The sequence below is a fragment of the Haemaphysalis longicornis genome, unplaced genomic scaffold (genome assembly GCF_048455015.1).
Source record: "Haemaphysalis longicornis isolate Haplotype H1 unplaced genomic scaffold, Haemaphysalis longicornis Haplotype H1 scaffold_6, whole genome shotgun sequence".
Classification (NCBI taxonomy): domain Eukaryota; kingdom Metazoa; phylum Arthropoda; class Arachnida; order Ixodida; family Ixodidae; genus Haemaphysalis; species Haemaphysalis longicornis.
Window position 1 is genome coordinate 155,499,574 of NW_027526407.1, and position 16,647 is coordinate 155,516,220.

Sequence of the window (16,647 nt, forward strand, 5' to 3'; positions counted from 1 at the left end):
GTCGTCGTTGTCTTAATCGCCGTAGCAATCACCGTCGTAATCGTCGTCTCGTGTAATCACGCTACAAAACACCGGTGAACTCTTTACGCCTCGTGCTAGATTAACGTAACGCGTGCTAAAAATTAACACCGAGACGCTCGTTTACGCCTCGCGCTGGAGCGCTTCGTAACGCGTCCAAAAAAAATTTAAAGCCATTCCACTCAATGTGAAATTTATCGGAAGGGCAGAAAAGTGATTCGCCATAATGGGCTGCAGCGCCGTTATCCTCTCACTGCTACGACCCAATGCATTGCAAATTTCCCGCCTCCGCAGTGCTCGCGCGCACCCTGCCTGAAACTGCGCCAACGGGAGTTCTGTTCTCTTTGTGCTTGCTTTAATTTCGCATGGTGGAGCTGTTGTGCGCCATTCCGAACGCTTAACTGATTTCTTGCATGGCACCCGCCGCGGTGGCTCAGTGGCTAAGGCGTTGCGCTGCTGAGCACAAAGTCGCGGGTTCGATTCCCGGCCGCGGCGGCCACTTTTCTGATGGAGGCGAAAAGCAAAAACGCCCGTGTGTACGAGATTTCGGCGCACGTTAAAGATCCCCAGGTGGTTAAAATTAATCCGGACCCCTCCACTACGGCGCGCCTCATCGCCTGCGTTGCGTCGGCGCGTTCAACCCTACAATCAATGAATCTATGACTGTCATGGTGTATTTAAGAAAAGGCGAACGCGTCATATGACTCGTCAAACGCACAAATTTTTACGAATTTTAATTGAACGTTACGTCACCTCAGGGGCGACGGCTGCACATTGGAGGGGCGCGGTGGTGTTCTGGCGCCATTGTTCGGCTTTCACATTCACATATGTTGGCAGTGTTGAGCGTCTCTGCCAATTTTGTTTATTTCAGTGGAATACAGTCAGCCTTTGTTAAAAAGGCCGAAGACAAGACTATGCAGAACAGGGCAATGTCACCAAAATAACATTGCGCAGAGTAAAATTCAATCGACACAAAGGAATCATCACCGAAGAAAAGATAAGAAAACCAAGGGATAGAAAAGAGAAAAAAAAGGAAAAAAAAGTTGGTAACTTGTGTTACTAGACCATAATGTCAAGAATAGCATGATTGAAAATACTATTACGTGGCGGGGGAACAGATGACACGAAGTAAGCGGTGCTTAATAAGAGATGCATTTAAATGATCGGACAAACTGTGCAATTAAGCGGCCATAATGGAGCCCGTGCTCGCTACCCCCGCTTACAGCTTCTTCGTCGTCAATCGTCGTGACAACAGCGGTATGCCCTGACACCCCCTACTTCGTCTTATCGTGACAATATACACGCCTTCAACGAAACAAAAAATGGGAAGGAAAACTTCCACATCGCAGGAGTTTAAAGTAAGTAAAGGTCGGTTTCACAAAAGCAATCAATGCTGGATTGTCAAAACAAAACAAGGAAACAGCCGATGAGAAAAAACTTGCCGCTTCCTTATAAAAATAACAATTTCTGCTGCCACATTACGGCAAGCACGTAATGGGAAAGAAAAAAATCCAGAAATTCTACGTATGAGCTGTCAATGATGTCACGACGCGTTCAGCGCATGGCAACTAATTATCTTCGCTGCTATTCTGTGTTGTCGCGAGTCGCCTAACCGCATGCGCGCGTAAAATCGACGTACTCGCGTAACGACGTACGCCTCCGCCGACATACGCCACTCCCTATACGCCGACCGACTACGTCGGACAGAGCGAGTATCCGCATATCGCCGCAAAGCGCGCGTAAACCAATGCGCCGCGCAGTGTGGCTCGACTACCATGCACTCAGCTTTGCGGCGACCAGTTCAACTACATTTTAACTCAAATAATACAAATAATGACTATTCTCACAGAAGCACGTATATTTAATACAGAAACAACTAAAACAGTTCTGGGGACATTAAAACGTTAACCCTCCGCTACATTTGGCGTGAACTGCCATGTTCCCGTATTTGGTCGTTGCTTCGCGTGTTTTGTCCGGTAGTTTTCTCTCCGTATTTTAGATGCGACTGCATCTCATTCACTCGCCTTGTCCATGCAGCGTCGGCGTTGTTGTCGTCCGCCCCTCCCCCATTCTCCTCGCCGCGCGAGCTGCGCTCTCCGCCGCTTACCCCCTCTCCTCTCCGATGCCCCTCTCTCGTCCACACCCCTGCCCCTGTACTATTGGATTGGATTGGAAAACATTTCATGAGCATAAAAGTGGGTGGCTTTCTCAGTCCAGATATCCGCGAGCTAGCGCAGCTGTTTGGGCGCGAGTGATGAGGCGTTCTTGGTCCTCGCACCCCCACCCTAGCAGAAACCACTACATAGCCCCCACCCTGTATCCCCGTTTGTGCCGCTTCTGCGGGGAGTTTGGAACGCTTTTAAATGCATAGCATTTTAGTAACTCACAATGTCACGCGGCGTTGGCGTGCCTTGTCGTAGTCCGCAGGCGCGCCTTGTCGTAGTCCGCATGCGCGTCTTGTCGTAGTCCGCAGGCGCGCCTTGTCGTAGTCCGCAGCCAGGAAGAACTAACAGTTTCCGGCGCCCGGTTTCGAACCCATGACGCCGCGGGCGGAACGCAAGGTGCCCGGCGCACTACCGACCGAGCTACGAAACCGACACAGATTTCGATGCACCGAACGCGCCTTATATAATTCACTCATTTCTCGTTTGTTTCGAAAGCGCCACAAGTTGTCCCGCGCCTCCAAAAGATGGCGACACGGGTCCCGCGATCGAGAGATACGACTTGCCGGCGCACCCCCTCGGAAATGCTGTGCATTTGATCGTGCCCCTCGCGAGGGGGATGTCTTTTTCACATGATCGGCGGCTGTACACAAAGCCCACTTGACCCGCCCACTATGAGCTTTGGGAGAGCGCCTTGGCCAGCTCTTCCCTCGACGTCATGCGCAAGTTGGTGGAGAGGGCAGAAGACGCGGCCCGTGCCAATGGACTCCTGGAATGAGGAGGCCACCCTAAGGACTCTTTAATAAGAAACAATAAACATGTTTAGTCTCTCTCTCTCTAGCACCGTGAGCTGGCCAGCTCGCGCACCCACTGCTCAGGGGATGGGGAAGGGAGGGGGTTTGGCGCGTAGGGGCATTTCCACACCAGGTGGTAGGTAGCGTTTGGGACGAAGCAAGAAGGGCAGTTCTGGGGGTAAATGGAGGGAGAGATGTAGTGGAGTATCGTCGTGTTGTAGAATATGTTGGTCTGCAGTCGACGCCAAATGCGAGCCGCCTGTGTGCTGAGGGTAGTGTGAGGAGGAGTGTATTGAAGCCGCAGTTGGCGATAATGATATAGGATTTCAGTGTATCGGGGAGGTACCGGGGGATAGATGGAGGGTTCGGAAAGGTCCTCTTCCGTCGACGAAAATGCCCGGAATGGAAGAGCGCGGGCAGCGGCGTGTGCCGCCTCGTTTCCCTCGAGGGAAGAATGGCCTGGTGTCCATACAATCTGGATGTGGGGGGGATCCTTCATTGAAGATAGTATCTTCAGCGCTGAGGGAGAGATGCGGCCTGAACAGTAGTTGCGGCAAGCCTGCAATATAAAAAAAAATAGTTAGCGGTGCCCGGTTTCGATCCCACGACCCCGAGGGCGGAACGCGAGGCACATGGTGCTCTTCCCACTGCGCCACAAAACCGAGACAGAATCAAATGCTACGAACGCTCCTTATATCCTTGACTCATTCAAACTACGCCAAGAAGCTACTGATACAACGCATGATGGGGCAATGATTAACACTTGCAATAAAAGAAAAGAAGCTCCCCCTTACAGCAACAATGATGGAGTAAAGGTCGTTGCGACAGCGAAGCCCCAAGCATACCACTTAGAGAGATTGACCAAGGTTGGCCAATAAAATATAATAATAATCATAAAACATAATAATCATACGCGTTCCCGGCACGTTTCACGCGATTTCAGAATCAATCCAACGGAAAAACCACGTGAACCCCACGATGCGTCGCATCTACTCAGGGTTCCCCTCGCGGAGAGGTGGGCGCAATTTTTTACAAATTACTTCGTTTCATCAAATCATTCATCCTAAAGTTAGCTTATTTGTCAATTTGCTGTCGTGTTATGCGACCTGACCGCCAGATAAAGTAGCCAGCGGAGGTCTGCGTCAACACCGTGCGCCCCAAAGTTTGCGTCAATGTCTGGCGCGCTATGACTTGGTCGTAACAAGCGCGTAGCAATGCATTCCGCGTACGCCGGAGTACGCGGGTTCCTCGCGCGCTTACGCCGCTTTACGTCGTTGCGCATGTACGTCGGTTTTAAGCGTGCATGTGGTTTGGCATTTATTCCGGGTAAGACTGCGAGAAAAGCCTTTGCCGGAATCAAGGCGAGCTCTGGGCCTTTTGGGGGAAGGACGTCAAGGGATGGGTAAGGTTAAGCGAGCTGGGTCTTGGTCTTGTCTGGAGTCTTCTGGGAGGAGGGGGCGGAAGAAACTTGAGGGTTGCTGTTGTGTTTTTTAAGCGTTGTCCTTAACTGCTCGTGAAAGACCGCTTGGGAGTCCAAACAGTGCATTCATGTGCAAGGTAAAACGGGGCTAATGGGGGGGGGGGTTATGGGTATTGTCTGAGTACCATGGTGGCTGAGGAGCCGATTGAATGCTAACTTGTAAAAACATGAAGCGGAGGAAGTGAGACAGCACCGTTTTGTTGAGCGAGGCGGGTATATGTTAAGGGAAGCCGCTGTAACGCCTAGAGTGGTTGGGTGTAAACGAACGATGGGACCTGTCGTGGTCAGGCCTCCGGCACCTGAGTGCGCCCACAGAGAACAAGGTGCTTCGGGACTGCGTGCTTGTCCTGGGGCTCCACTCGCTGTGGAGGGCTCGAGTGGACGCAGTGGAGTTTGCTAGGAACCTACCTGCCGGCACTTCACCGGAACGGCGGAATGGACAGTGTACGTGTTGGGAGCATAAGATTCTGACACGGAGCTCCGCGACTCACTGCAAAAAGGATGCCAAGCATTCCAGCGCTTCAAAGAAAAAGAGATGCACTGCTGGCAACGGCTGTGATGTTGCCCCACTAGTACGTTGTAGAGATGCTTCTTTCCTCTGAACAGGCGCTTTATATCCTTGCCCATAGTTCTCACCCACATGGGAACATGTTACTTTCCCACAAATCTCTGTTCATGCAATCTGACATTACAGTGTTTCCGAATGCCACATTTTCCTGCTTGTTTGTTCTTTGTTGCCGCCGCAGTCCCACTGGGTTGCGTACTTTGCGACTCAAGGGAAGGCTCGCCTAAAGGTGGTTGGAGTTCCTGTGGCGACAGTGTGTACGCGTACCAGCATTGGTCACCGCCTCGAGCGTGCCAGTGCATTATGTATATATGTATATCTTTGTAAATAATGGTTGTGTTTGAAAAAAAAAAGGTGCGCGCGCCAGTTGAACCCAACCCATAAGCAGCTTCACTGCAAAATCAGGTTGAATCCTGAGCCTGTCTGTGGCTGTTTAAATTACTCCGCGTTTTGTAGCGTGACCTACATTGGCCGAGGTTGAGCAGTTTCGCGTGGCTCCTGGAGAGCCGTGCTCCGCATGCGCAAGGAGCAGTGACGTCTCACGGCGCAAAGCTGGCGCGTCGGAGCCACCGCCGCAGCTACTGGACTGGACTGGATTGAATTGGATTGGATTGGAAATTGTTTTAGCAGTAGTACAGATGATAATGAGCTAATCCTAGACAACCAGGAAACACTGGAACAACCCGTTGAATCTTAGCTTACGCTACGTATATCCTGACATAGCCGAGCTAAGCCACTGCTAATTTTTATCTTGTCTTGCTTCTGTCCTGTTTAATTTGTTCTTTTTCAATAGCCTTTTCACGGGCGTTTCGATGCGAAAAATGTCCACCGGAAGTGAAGGACCACAAAAGGTTTCCGCGGGTTATTTCGCATACCGTTTGAATAACACGGGAAGAAAACAAAGTTGGCTGCCATCATCATCATCCCGCCTCGATCAGCGTTGGCGAGGAAGCTTCTGCAGCTTGGCCTCCTCCTCTTGGGCCTGCAGAAGCGTCGGCGGCCGCGATGGTTGTGCCGGTGACGCTCATCAACGACATCAAGGCGGCCGTGGACCTGTCAAACCAGGCCAATGTGGAGGATGGCAAGAAGCAGTTCGCCAACGCCATCCGGCTCTACCGCAAAGCCATGGAGTCGTACCTGAGCGCCGCGCTGCTTATCCGCAACACGTGCGCGCCCTACGTGGAGCGGGCGCAAAAGCTCAAGGAGTTCGCCGGAGACGCCGAACACGAGGTGGCCGGAGATGGACTGCCCGAGCTGAAGAAGCTGCACCAGGCCTCCGTGCTGTCCCAGGTGAGCGGGAACGTGCACTTGTCGGGCCGGTGGCGCTGAGCGGCCTTCATAGAGTGCTACTTTGAGCCTTTTGGGTGGACATTGCAAAAGTTTGTTAGCTCTGCACAGACAGAATTAGCTGTGGCTTAGCTCGGTCATGCCAGGAAATACGTAGCGTGAGCTAAGGTTCAGCTGGTTATTCTTGGGTTTCCTGGTTGTCTAGGATTAGCTGATTATCATGCTTACTGCTGCTAAAACGATTTCCTATCCAATCCAATCCAATTCAATCCAATCCAGTCCAGTCCAGTTCACTAAAATGATTTCTATCCAATCCAATCTAATCTAATACAATCCAATCCAATCCAATCCAGTCCAGTACAGTCCAGTCCAGTCCAGTCCAGTCACTGCTCCTCGCGCATGCGCAGCATGGCTCTGCAGGAGCAATGCGAAACGGCTATCAAGCGGGTCAGGCGCAGCGTCAGACTTGGCCACTGCGAAACGGAGGTGCACAGCTGGGCGCTCGCCGGCGCCAGTGCGTCTGCCGCGGCTATGACGTCACTCCTCTGGAATGCGCAGACCGGCGAATGTGCAAACCCAATTCTCTACACACGTACTCAGTTGGATTCGATTTCCAATCCAATCCAACACAATCCAATCCAAATCAAATCCAATTCGATCCAATCCAATCCAACCCAATCTCCTCGCACTTGCGCAACACGGCACTTCAAGGTGCACGCGAAACTGCTCAACCACGGCCAGTGTAGCTTCCACTACAAAACCGAAGCCACTGGACCCAGAGTAGCGCCCTATGTGTGTCCAGTCACTTAACCCTCGTCTGTGTCAGCGCTACGAAACTTTTGCAAGGCCTTCATAGCCCCGTGCAAACACCCCTGTCAGGCGACATAACTTCAGCAGAGCACGCTGGACTCAAGGTCAATCTAGATAACACGTACAAAATAAAAAGCAATGGTCACAGGTTTCACTACTTTTGTTTGGTTTGTATTTGCACCCGTTCAATTCTTTACCGTCCTGCTGTTGTTTCCGTCTACTCATTCGTGACAAATGCGTTTGGCAACGAACTGGGCTGGGCTGCATTTCGTGGGCAAGGGCTCATTCGCTGCGCTTCAAGTCTTCGGGCTGAAACTGTTCTTGAACCCCAGACCAAACCAAAGCGGTTGTCTCTACTGGCACTGAGATGGGACCCGAAGCTACATTTTTAAACGCAAACCCAATACAGTGCCGAAAAAAATGCTTTGCCGCTTCACGGAGAAACAGTTCGGCTACTCACGTAGATTCTGCATCCCCATTGGCGCTACAAAGACATTCATGACTGGTTTTTTCTCTTCAGCATGACGGAGGCAACCGGAACTAAAATGTTTCTCTCCTGAACGCGCACCCAAACTAAACCGGCATTGTTTTTGTTAGTACAGCCAGCCCACCTGCAGAGTTTCTGCACCGCTCCGAAAAGAACTTAGACGCAGAGAACTCCTGTTTCTCCCCCGTTTGAGTGTATGAGCTACCGCACTCTTCAATTGCACGGACACACTTCAGACTGGAATTTCTGTTCTGTAGGCAGCAGTAGCACTTGACGTGTTGTGCCCAACTACGCAGTGATATTGAAGAATAATGTAAGGCTGTTCGTTTGAACCCACCTTTTTTGACTCTGCCGACACCTTCCGTTTGTTCTAAGACTTGCGCAGACTTGCTCATGCCAAACGTACCAAGCTAGCAATTTCCTCCTGCTTACAAACAACGATTAATTCGAACCCAGTGCGATGTTACGGTGGGAAAACACCTATAATGTGTTTTAGTGAGTTAGATAAGGGGTTCCGGTTATTCAAATATTTACGAGCTTTGTGGCGATTGCTATTTGTGGGAGGTTCGTAGAAGTGCTCTTTCTCGTGCAAGTGGCAGTGGAGGGGGAAACCCCCCTACGACAGCGCCACAGCCGCACAAGATCGCTGTGGCGGGGCTGTAGACACACGGGCCGTCGTGTGTGCGCAGGTGCTTCCGCCGTGGTGCACTGCTGCCGGAACCGTGACCTCGGGCAAAAAGATCAACTTCGTCTGCGACATCCAGGGCATCGACGGCGCCAAGCTCGTGCTCACCCAGATCATCACGGATCCGAAGGCGAAGGCCGCCTCGACGATCTTGCTCCACGGACCGCACGGCACGGGCAAGTCGCTGCTCATGAAGTCTCTCTACGTCAAGTATCCCGAAAAGTCCATCTTCATCGTCGACCTCGACCTCTTCGTCATCGGTGGCCTGACGCACGACGCGGCCAAGATGACCAAGATGCTGGTGAGGAACTTCAAGAAGCACAACACGGGCGTCCTGGTGCTGGAGTGCCTCGACCAGCTCTACTTGGCCGACTACCCCGACGCCAAGAAGCCCGTGGTTGATGCCGTCAAGTCTGGGCTGCGGGAGTACCTGGATGAGGTGGCCGCCAAAAAGGAGTACCGCGAGATCATCATTGCCACCGCCAACCGTCCCTGGCTCATCGAGGAGGGAATGAAGGGCGCCTTCGATGCCCGCATCAACATCCCGATCCCGGAGACCGAGGAGGCCCGCCTGGCCATCATCAAGGAAGAGATGGGCAAGCTGCGCTGCCCGACGTACAAGGACGGAGACATGGAGGACCTGGCCAAGAAGACCGCCCGCTTCTCGCGCTACCAGCTGCAGCGCATCGTCCGCTACGCGCTGGCGCGCAACTTCCACAACCTCGAAGCCGTGAAGATGAAGGAGGACGCCGAGAGGTGCAATCACCTGAACAAGCCCGACATGGACGCCGTGGCGCCCGTCATCACGCCTGACCTAAGCGAGGAGGACGCGACCAAGCACGCCGAGTTCATTCAGGCGAACCCTACGGCCAACTAGCGCAGCGGAGGCGGCGCACGACGGCTGCGCCAGGAGGACCAATTACCTCGGGTCGGTCTCGTTCGTGGACAAACAAAATCAACGGGCATTTTTTCAGCAAATACTCTCCAAAATTTGCCGCTTGTTTGAAATGAATCAGTAATGATGACCGTAAGGAGGATTCATTACCTCCAAGCAATTAAACATTTTGTATTCACAAAACGCTGGTCATCGACCTTTTACACATTTACGTACGTACTTTCTGTAGCGGCACCCCTTAGGAACCGCCAACACTTCTTTCTTTTTTTCATACTAGCCTGCAGTTTCGAATTCGTTTCGTTAGTGCAAGAACCCCTTTTCTTCTTTGATGCTCATGTCATTTCGTATCTTGTTCGCCCACAACGCGAAATCCACATTCCTCTTTCAATTCTCTAGTAATGCGCTTCCTGTATCAGTGATGCTTGATGCCTGTAAGCTGTACTTTTCTTGTTCTTCTAATAGTGTTTGTCGCCTTGGTTCTGTTTTGCCCCAATATTTAGCGCTCTACAATTGTCACTAGCTTGAACACTGTCCCGGTCGCACCATTCTACTTGTGACATTGAATTGAATTACCCACGTATTGAATTGTGCATCTCTATTGTGCATCTCTAGCGAACCAACCACATCCCGATCCACAACAAACTGATGCACAACTATTATCTGAAATGACAGTTTATTGAATTAAAAGTGGTCTAGCACGGGTTGTCTGAGTGGGTTCTCCCCCGAACGAACACGCAAACCTGCACAAACTCTGGACTGTATTGCGATCCCAATTGCGAGCATCACGAACTGAACGACCAGCGTTTGTTTATTTTCTTTTTCTTTATTTATTTGTGTATTAGTTTATTTATTTATTTATTAGTTTTTTTTCTCTTCCAAAAACTGTGACGCACTTTAAAGCAAAACTGCGTCACGGTTTTTGGAAGACATACAAAGTCGTATCTGTTATCTGGTGCTGTTATGTTACGCCCTTTTATAGTTTTTTTTTTTTATTGTATTTGATTTGAGATTTTTGTTACGCCTTATCGGGTTGTGCAAATGGTGATAAGAAACAGGGGGACGCCGGTGGGGGTATATATTGTCGTGCTTTTTCACGCAAAATAAAGTTGGAAGTTGCGCCCGTCCTGTCCTCTCATCTCTTCGTCCTCGTCTTCTGCGCAAACTGAACCAACTAGCCAGCAATCAAGTCCTACTAAGTCACATTTCTTCTACGCTGAGCTCTTTTTTATGTTCTCAGAGAAAGCACAATGCGGCTCTCACCTGTGTCAACCTCATTGCCCTCTCGTAATGCCGAACCCGCTACTAGGCGTACTGCCTCAAGCGAAAAATCATCCCAAATTAAGTTCAAGACATGTTCGGGTTAGTTCAGCCATCCTGGGGGCACGCAAGAGGGATCACCAGAATTATGAAGTCCTAATCCTGGCGACAGACTCGGCTGTACGAAGACTGGCTCAAGGTGCTGACCTTCGAAGGTTAAGACGGCTACACTGCTGGACTTCGTTTCGGGAGCTTCAAAAGGACAGCAGCTCAAACGACAGAGTTGCTGTGGCTGCAGATGAGAACTCACCTTCCGCAAAGACCAAGACGTGCTACGACGGTCTGCCCGGTAACTGTCCTCGGAGGAGCATCCGTCCCTGGCGACGTCCAAAAGGTGCTAGAGAAAAGAGCCAAGTTCGCCTTCGAGCCTTGTACCACACGAACCCAGCTTCTTTCTACGATGCGACGAATGGGAAACAAGGCCAGTGAAAAGGAACGAGACCGAGCTATCAGCGACGGCGTCAGCTGCCTGCAGCGGACAGTAAGTGATAGGACTGGTGCTGTGCCTCCATTGCGGAAAATAACATCTTGCCTGAAAGAGGCAAAGCTTAATGTGCTGCAGGCCGATAAAACGAGCGCGTTTGTCGTTCTTCCTGAAGGTCTCTTCATAGAAAAATCCCTGGCAGCAATACAGAAGAATATTAAGCAGGTGAATTTTAATCCAAAAAAGCAAAAACTGGTGGCAGTTAAGTTCCTGAAAGAAGTGCACCTGGATTTGTTAGGCAAAGCTGCTGAAAAAGCTGAGCTAGGAGTTTTAGAAATCTTTTTTAAGGCGAAACCTCACAAACCAGAATGCCCCCTACGGGCCCTCGTAACTGAGCAGGGAAGCTGGCAGCGTGTAGTGGGGCGGTTTCTACAGACGCACCTGAAGAATTTAAAGCCAGCTGACCCTTTCCTGGTTCGCAGTTCTAACGAGTTAACTGAAGTGTTAGATCAAAGTATTCCAGAATCCACTACAGCCTTTTCAATTGATATTGAAGATCTTTACTACAACTTACCGCACGACGGAATTTTTAAAGCTGTTCGGGAACTTATTGAAGAACGTGGCGAAGTTAACTTTCAGAACCAGACAGGAATCAATACCGAACAGTTTATCGAGCTTCTTCAGTTCTACCTGCAGTCTACAGTTGTCATGCATCAGGCTCATTTTTATGTTCAAAAATCAGGCGTCTGCATAGGGTCATCAATAGCTCCTTCTCTTTCTGATATTTAGTTAGCATCATTTGATAAACGCCTCGAAAGACAGCTTAAAGATTTGGGGGTGGTGAAGATTCTAAGATATGTAGATGATTATCTCATGCTTGTTACAACTGCTGATACTGACCTTCCAAAACGGGCTAGCGTAATTGTCAAGCATTTTATTTCAGCCTCTGATGGACTTATTTTACCCATGAAATTCCGCAACACTACCGTCTACAAATTTTAGATTTAAACCTCAGCAGTTCAAGTAATCACATTTGCTGGCAATATGATCCAAGATCAAAACAAGGTCTTCTGCGATTCGACAGCGCACATTCAAAGCTGGTGAAAAGGGGCATTGTTATGAATTGTTGTCGCGCTGCTGTTACTAAATCATGCCCCCACAAACAGTCTGAAAGCTTCGAAGCTCAAGTGTCACGCCTTCAGTTAGCAGGTTACCTTTCATTCTTCATCAGTAGCGTCTGTGAATCACTTTTTCAAAAAACCAAGCGAGCATCTAGCATAAATGAACAGCAAAAAGGTAAAAGTAATAATCTCCACGTCATGCCTTACATCCACAGAGTGTCGCACAACTTTAAAAAAGTAGCCAGCCGGTACAATGTAAAAATGTTTTTTTCAGCCCCGTGTAAATTAGCAAAACTGTGCCTGTTAATGTCTAAAAGAAAAAAGAAAGGGTGTGAAAAAAGACACGAAAAACGCTACACGAAATGCGTTTCAAACGTAATCTACAAAATTCCCTTGTCCTGCAAAAGGATATACATTGGTAAAACTGGGCGCTGTTTTAATGAGAGAGCGCGGGAGCACAATCTTTCTGTTAAAAATAAATCGGGCGGGCATCTGGCTATGCATTGTAAAACCGGCGGGTGCGTTCCCAAGCTTGAAGACACCGAATTCCTTGCACGAGCTAAGGATCAAACAGAAAGAGAGATTATAGAAGCCTACAAAATTAGGGAATTTGGGAAAGATTGCGTCAGCACGCCCTCGGTAAGCCTCCTACCCACTGAGTTAGCCTTCTTAGAAGGTCATGTTTAAAAGCTTTCGGTATTTCTAGTCACTTTTAGGCTTTGTTAAATGTTGCCTCGCGCACTCTGTGTTGGTCACCACTTCCGTTTCCTATCCCACCCATGTTGTTATTCTATTTTTAGCGTTTTTTATGCCTATTGGCTCCGATTTTATGCTTTTATTCTTTCATGCTTGATTTAGGGTGGATACATGTTAATGGAAAAAAGCGTGTGCAAACTCGAAGTTCGATTTGTTTTAACTGCTCATAAGTCTAGCAAACGCGAGCTGCGTTGGTCTTAACTTCAATTCTTATACCCGTGTTTTGCCCTTTGGCTCTAATTTTACTCGATCATCTTTGTTTTAAAGTGCGTCACGGTTTTTGGAAGACGTACAAAGTCGTATCTGTTATCTGGTGCTGTTATGTTACGCCCTTTTATAGGTTTGTTTTGTTTGTTGTATTTGATTTGCGATTTTTGTTACGCCTTATCGGGTGGGGCAAATGGTGATAGGAAAGAGGGGGACACCGGTGGGGTATATATTGTGTCGTGCTTTTTCACGCAAAATAAATTTGGAAGTTCGCCCGTCCTGTCCTCTGGTCTCTTCGTCCTCGTCTTCTGCGCAAACTTATTTCTTCGTACACCATAGTGGAGCCCGTGCTCGCTACCCCCGCTTACAGCTTCTTCGTCGTCGATCGTCGTGACTACAGCGGTATGCCCTGCTACCCCCTACTTCGTCTTATCGTGACAATATACACGCCTTCAACGAAACAAAAAATGGGAAGGAAAACTTCCACAATGCAGGAGTTTAAAATAAGTAAAGGTTGGTTTCACAAAAGCAATCAATGCTGGAGTGTCAAAACAAAACAAGGAACCAGCCGATCAGAAAAAACTTACCGCTTCCCTATAAAAATAACCATTTCTGCTGCCACATTACGACAAGCACGTTATGGGAAAGAAAAAAATCCAGAAATTCTACGTATGAGCTGTCAATGATGTCACCACGCGTTCAGCGCATGGCAACTAATTATCTCCGCTGCTATTCTGTGCTGTCGCGAGTCGCCTAACCACTTGCGCGCGTAAAATCGACGTACTCGCGTAACGACGTACGCCTGCGCCGACATACGCCACTGCCTTTACGTCGACCGACTACGCCGGACAGAGCGAGTATCCACATATCGCCGCAAAGCGCGCGTAAACCAATGCGCCGCGCAGTGTGGCTCGACTACCATGCACTCAGCTTTGTGGCGACCAGTTCAACTACATTTTAACTCAAATAAAACAAATAATGCCTATTCTCACAGAAGTACGTATATTTAATACAGAAACAACTAAAACAGTTCTTGGGACATTAAAACGTTAAGGATTAGTACGCATACTCGCCATGCACAAAACCCTCCGCTACATTTGGCGTGAACTGCCATGTTCCCGTAGTTGGTCGTTGCTTCGCGTGTTTTGTCCTGTAGTTTTCTCTCCGTATTTTAGATGCGACTGCATCTCATTCACTCGCCTTGTCCATGCAGCGTCGGCGTTGTTGCCGTCCGCCCCTCCCCCATTCTCCTCGCCGCGTGAGGTGCGCTCTCTGCCGCTCACTACCGCTCCTCTCCGATGCCCCTCTCTCGACCACATCCCTACCCCCACACTATAAAAAAAATAATAGTTTGCGGGGCCCGGTTTCGATCCCACGACCCTGTGGGCGGAACGCGAGGTACATGGTGCTCTTCCCACTGCGCCACAAAACCGAGACAGAATCAAATGCTACGAACGCGCCTTATATCCTTGACTTATTCAAACTACGTCAAGAAGCTACTGATACAACGCATGATGGGGCAATGATTAACACTTGCAATAAAAGAAAAGAAGCTCCCACTTACAGCAACAATGATGGAGTAAAGGTCGTTGCGACAGCGAAGCCCCAAGCATACCACTTTAGAGAGATTTAGAGAGAAAACAGAATAATAATCATAAAACATAATATTCATACGCGTTCCCGACACGTTTTACGCGATTTCAGAATCAATCCAACGGAAACACCAAGTGAACCCCACGATGCCTCGCATCTACATAGGGTTCCCCTCGCGGGGAGGTGGGCGCAATATTTTACAAATTACTTCGTTTCATAAAATAATTAATCGTAAAGTTAGTTTATTTATGAATTTGCTGTCGTGTTATGCGACCTGACCACCAGATAACATCGCCAGCAGAGGTCTGCGTCAACACCGTGCGCCCCAAAGTTTGCGTCAAAGTCTGGCGGGCCCTGATTTCGCCGTAACAAGCGCGTAACAATGCATTCGGCGTACGCCGGAGTACGCCGGCTCCTCACGCGCTTACGCCGGTTTACGTCGCAGTTGCGCATGTACGTCGGTTTTAAGCGTGCATGTGGTTTGGCATTTATTCGGGGTAAGACTGGGAGAAAAGCCTTTGCCGGAGTCAAGAGGAGGTCTGGGCCTGTTGGGGGACGGACGTCAAGGGATCTGTAAGGTTAAGCGAACTGGGTCTTGGTCTTGTCTGGAGTCTTCTGGGAGAAGGGGGCGGAAGAAACTTGAGGGTTGCTGTTGTGTTTTTTAAGCGTCGTCCTTAACTGCTCGTGAAAGACGGCTTAGGAGTCCGAATGGTGCATTCATTTGTAATGTAAAAGGGTGCATGGGGGGGGGTGGGGTTTTGGGTATGGTCTGAGTACCATGGTGGGTAAGGAGTCGATTGAATGCTAACTGGTCGTTCTGGCCTTCTAAAAACATGAAGTGGAGGAAGTGTTTTGTTGAGCGAGGCGGGTATGTGTTAAGGGAAGCCGCTGTAACGCCCAGAGCGGCTGGGTGTAAACGAACGACGGGACCTGTCGTGGTCAGGCCTCCGGCACCTGAGTGCGCCCACAGAGAACAAGGTGCTTCGGGACTGCGTGCTTGTCCTGGGGCTCCACTCGCTGTGGAGGGCTCGAGTGGACGCAGTGGAGTTTGCTAGGAACCTAACTGGCGCCACTTCGCAGCAAAGGCGGAATGGACAGTGTGCGTGTTGGGGGCATAAGATTCTGACACGGAGCTCCGCGACTCACTGCAAAAAGGATGCCAAGCACTGCAGCGCTTCAAAGAAAAACAGATGCACCGCTGACAACGGCTGTGATGTTGCCCCACTAGTTCGTTGAAGAGATGCTTCTTTTCTCTGAACAGGCGCTTCATATCCTTGCCCACAGTTTACACCCACATGGGAACATGTTACCTTCCCACAAATCTCTGTTCATGCTATCTCATATTACAATGTCTCCGAATGCCATATTTTCCTGCTCGTTTGTTCTTTGTTGCCACCGCAGTCCTACTGGATTGCGTACTTTGCGACTCAAGGGAAGGTTCGCCTAAAGGTGGTTGGAGTTCCTGTGGCGACAGTATGTACGCGTACCAGCGTTGGTCACCGCCTCGAGCGTGCCAGTGCATTATGTATATATGCAAATCTTTGTAAATAAAGGTTGTGTTCGAAAAAAAAAGGTACGCGCGCCAGTTAAACCCCACCCTTAAGCAGCTTCGCTGCTTAAGAATCCTGTAGAATCCTGCGCCTGTCTGTGGCTGCTTCTATTACTCTCCATTTTGTAGCGTGAGCTACACTGGTCGAGGTTGAGCAATTTCGCGTGGCCCCTGAAGAGCCGTGCTGCGCATGCGCAAGGAGCAGTAACGTCTCACGGCGCACAGCTGGTGCGTTGGAGCCGCCACCGCCGCGACTGGACTGGACTGGATTGGATTGGAAATTATTTTAGAAGCAGTAAACATGATAATCAGCTAATCCTAGACAACCAGGACACATAAGAACAACCAGTTGAACCTTAGCTTACACTACGTATATCCTGTCATTCCCGAGCTAAGCCACTGCTAATTTTTTATCTTGTCTGGTTTTTGTCCTGTTTTGTTTTGAGCTTTTTCAATAGCCCTTTCAATGGCCTTTTCACGGGCTTTTCGATGCGAAA

General features: G+C 49.5%; 1 protein-coding gene across 1 annotated transcript; it reads left to right on the plus strand.

Annotated features, from left to right (window-relative positions):
• Positions 1 to 6,024: 6,024 nt before the first annotated feature.
• Positions 6,025 to 9,165, plus strand: LOC144142002 (vacuolar protein sorting-associated protein 4-like). Its single transcript, XM_077673432.1, has 2 exons — positions 6,025 to 6,309; positions 8,293 to 9,165. The coding sequence occupies exons 1-2, from the start codon at positions 6,025 to 6,027 to the stop codon at positions 9,163 to 9,165; spliced, it is 1,158 nt and encodes a 385-aa protein (XP_077529558.1).
• Positions 9,166 to 16,647: the final 7,482 nt, after the last annotated feature.

What these genes read in the sequence shown, in the direction of transcription:
- LOC144142002 (XM_077673432.1), top strand. Translation starts at nt 6,025, where the DNA reads ATGGTTGTGCCGGTGACGCTCATCAACGACATCAAGGCGGCCGTGGAC. An exon ending in AGGCCTCCGTGCTGTCCCAG is followed by an intron (nt 6,310 to 8,292) that starts GTGAGCGGGAAC and finishes GTGTGTGCGCAG; the next exon opens with GTGCTTCCGCCGTGGTGCAC.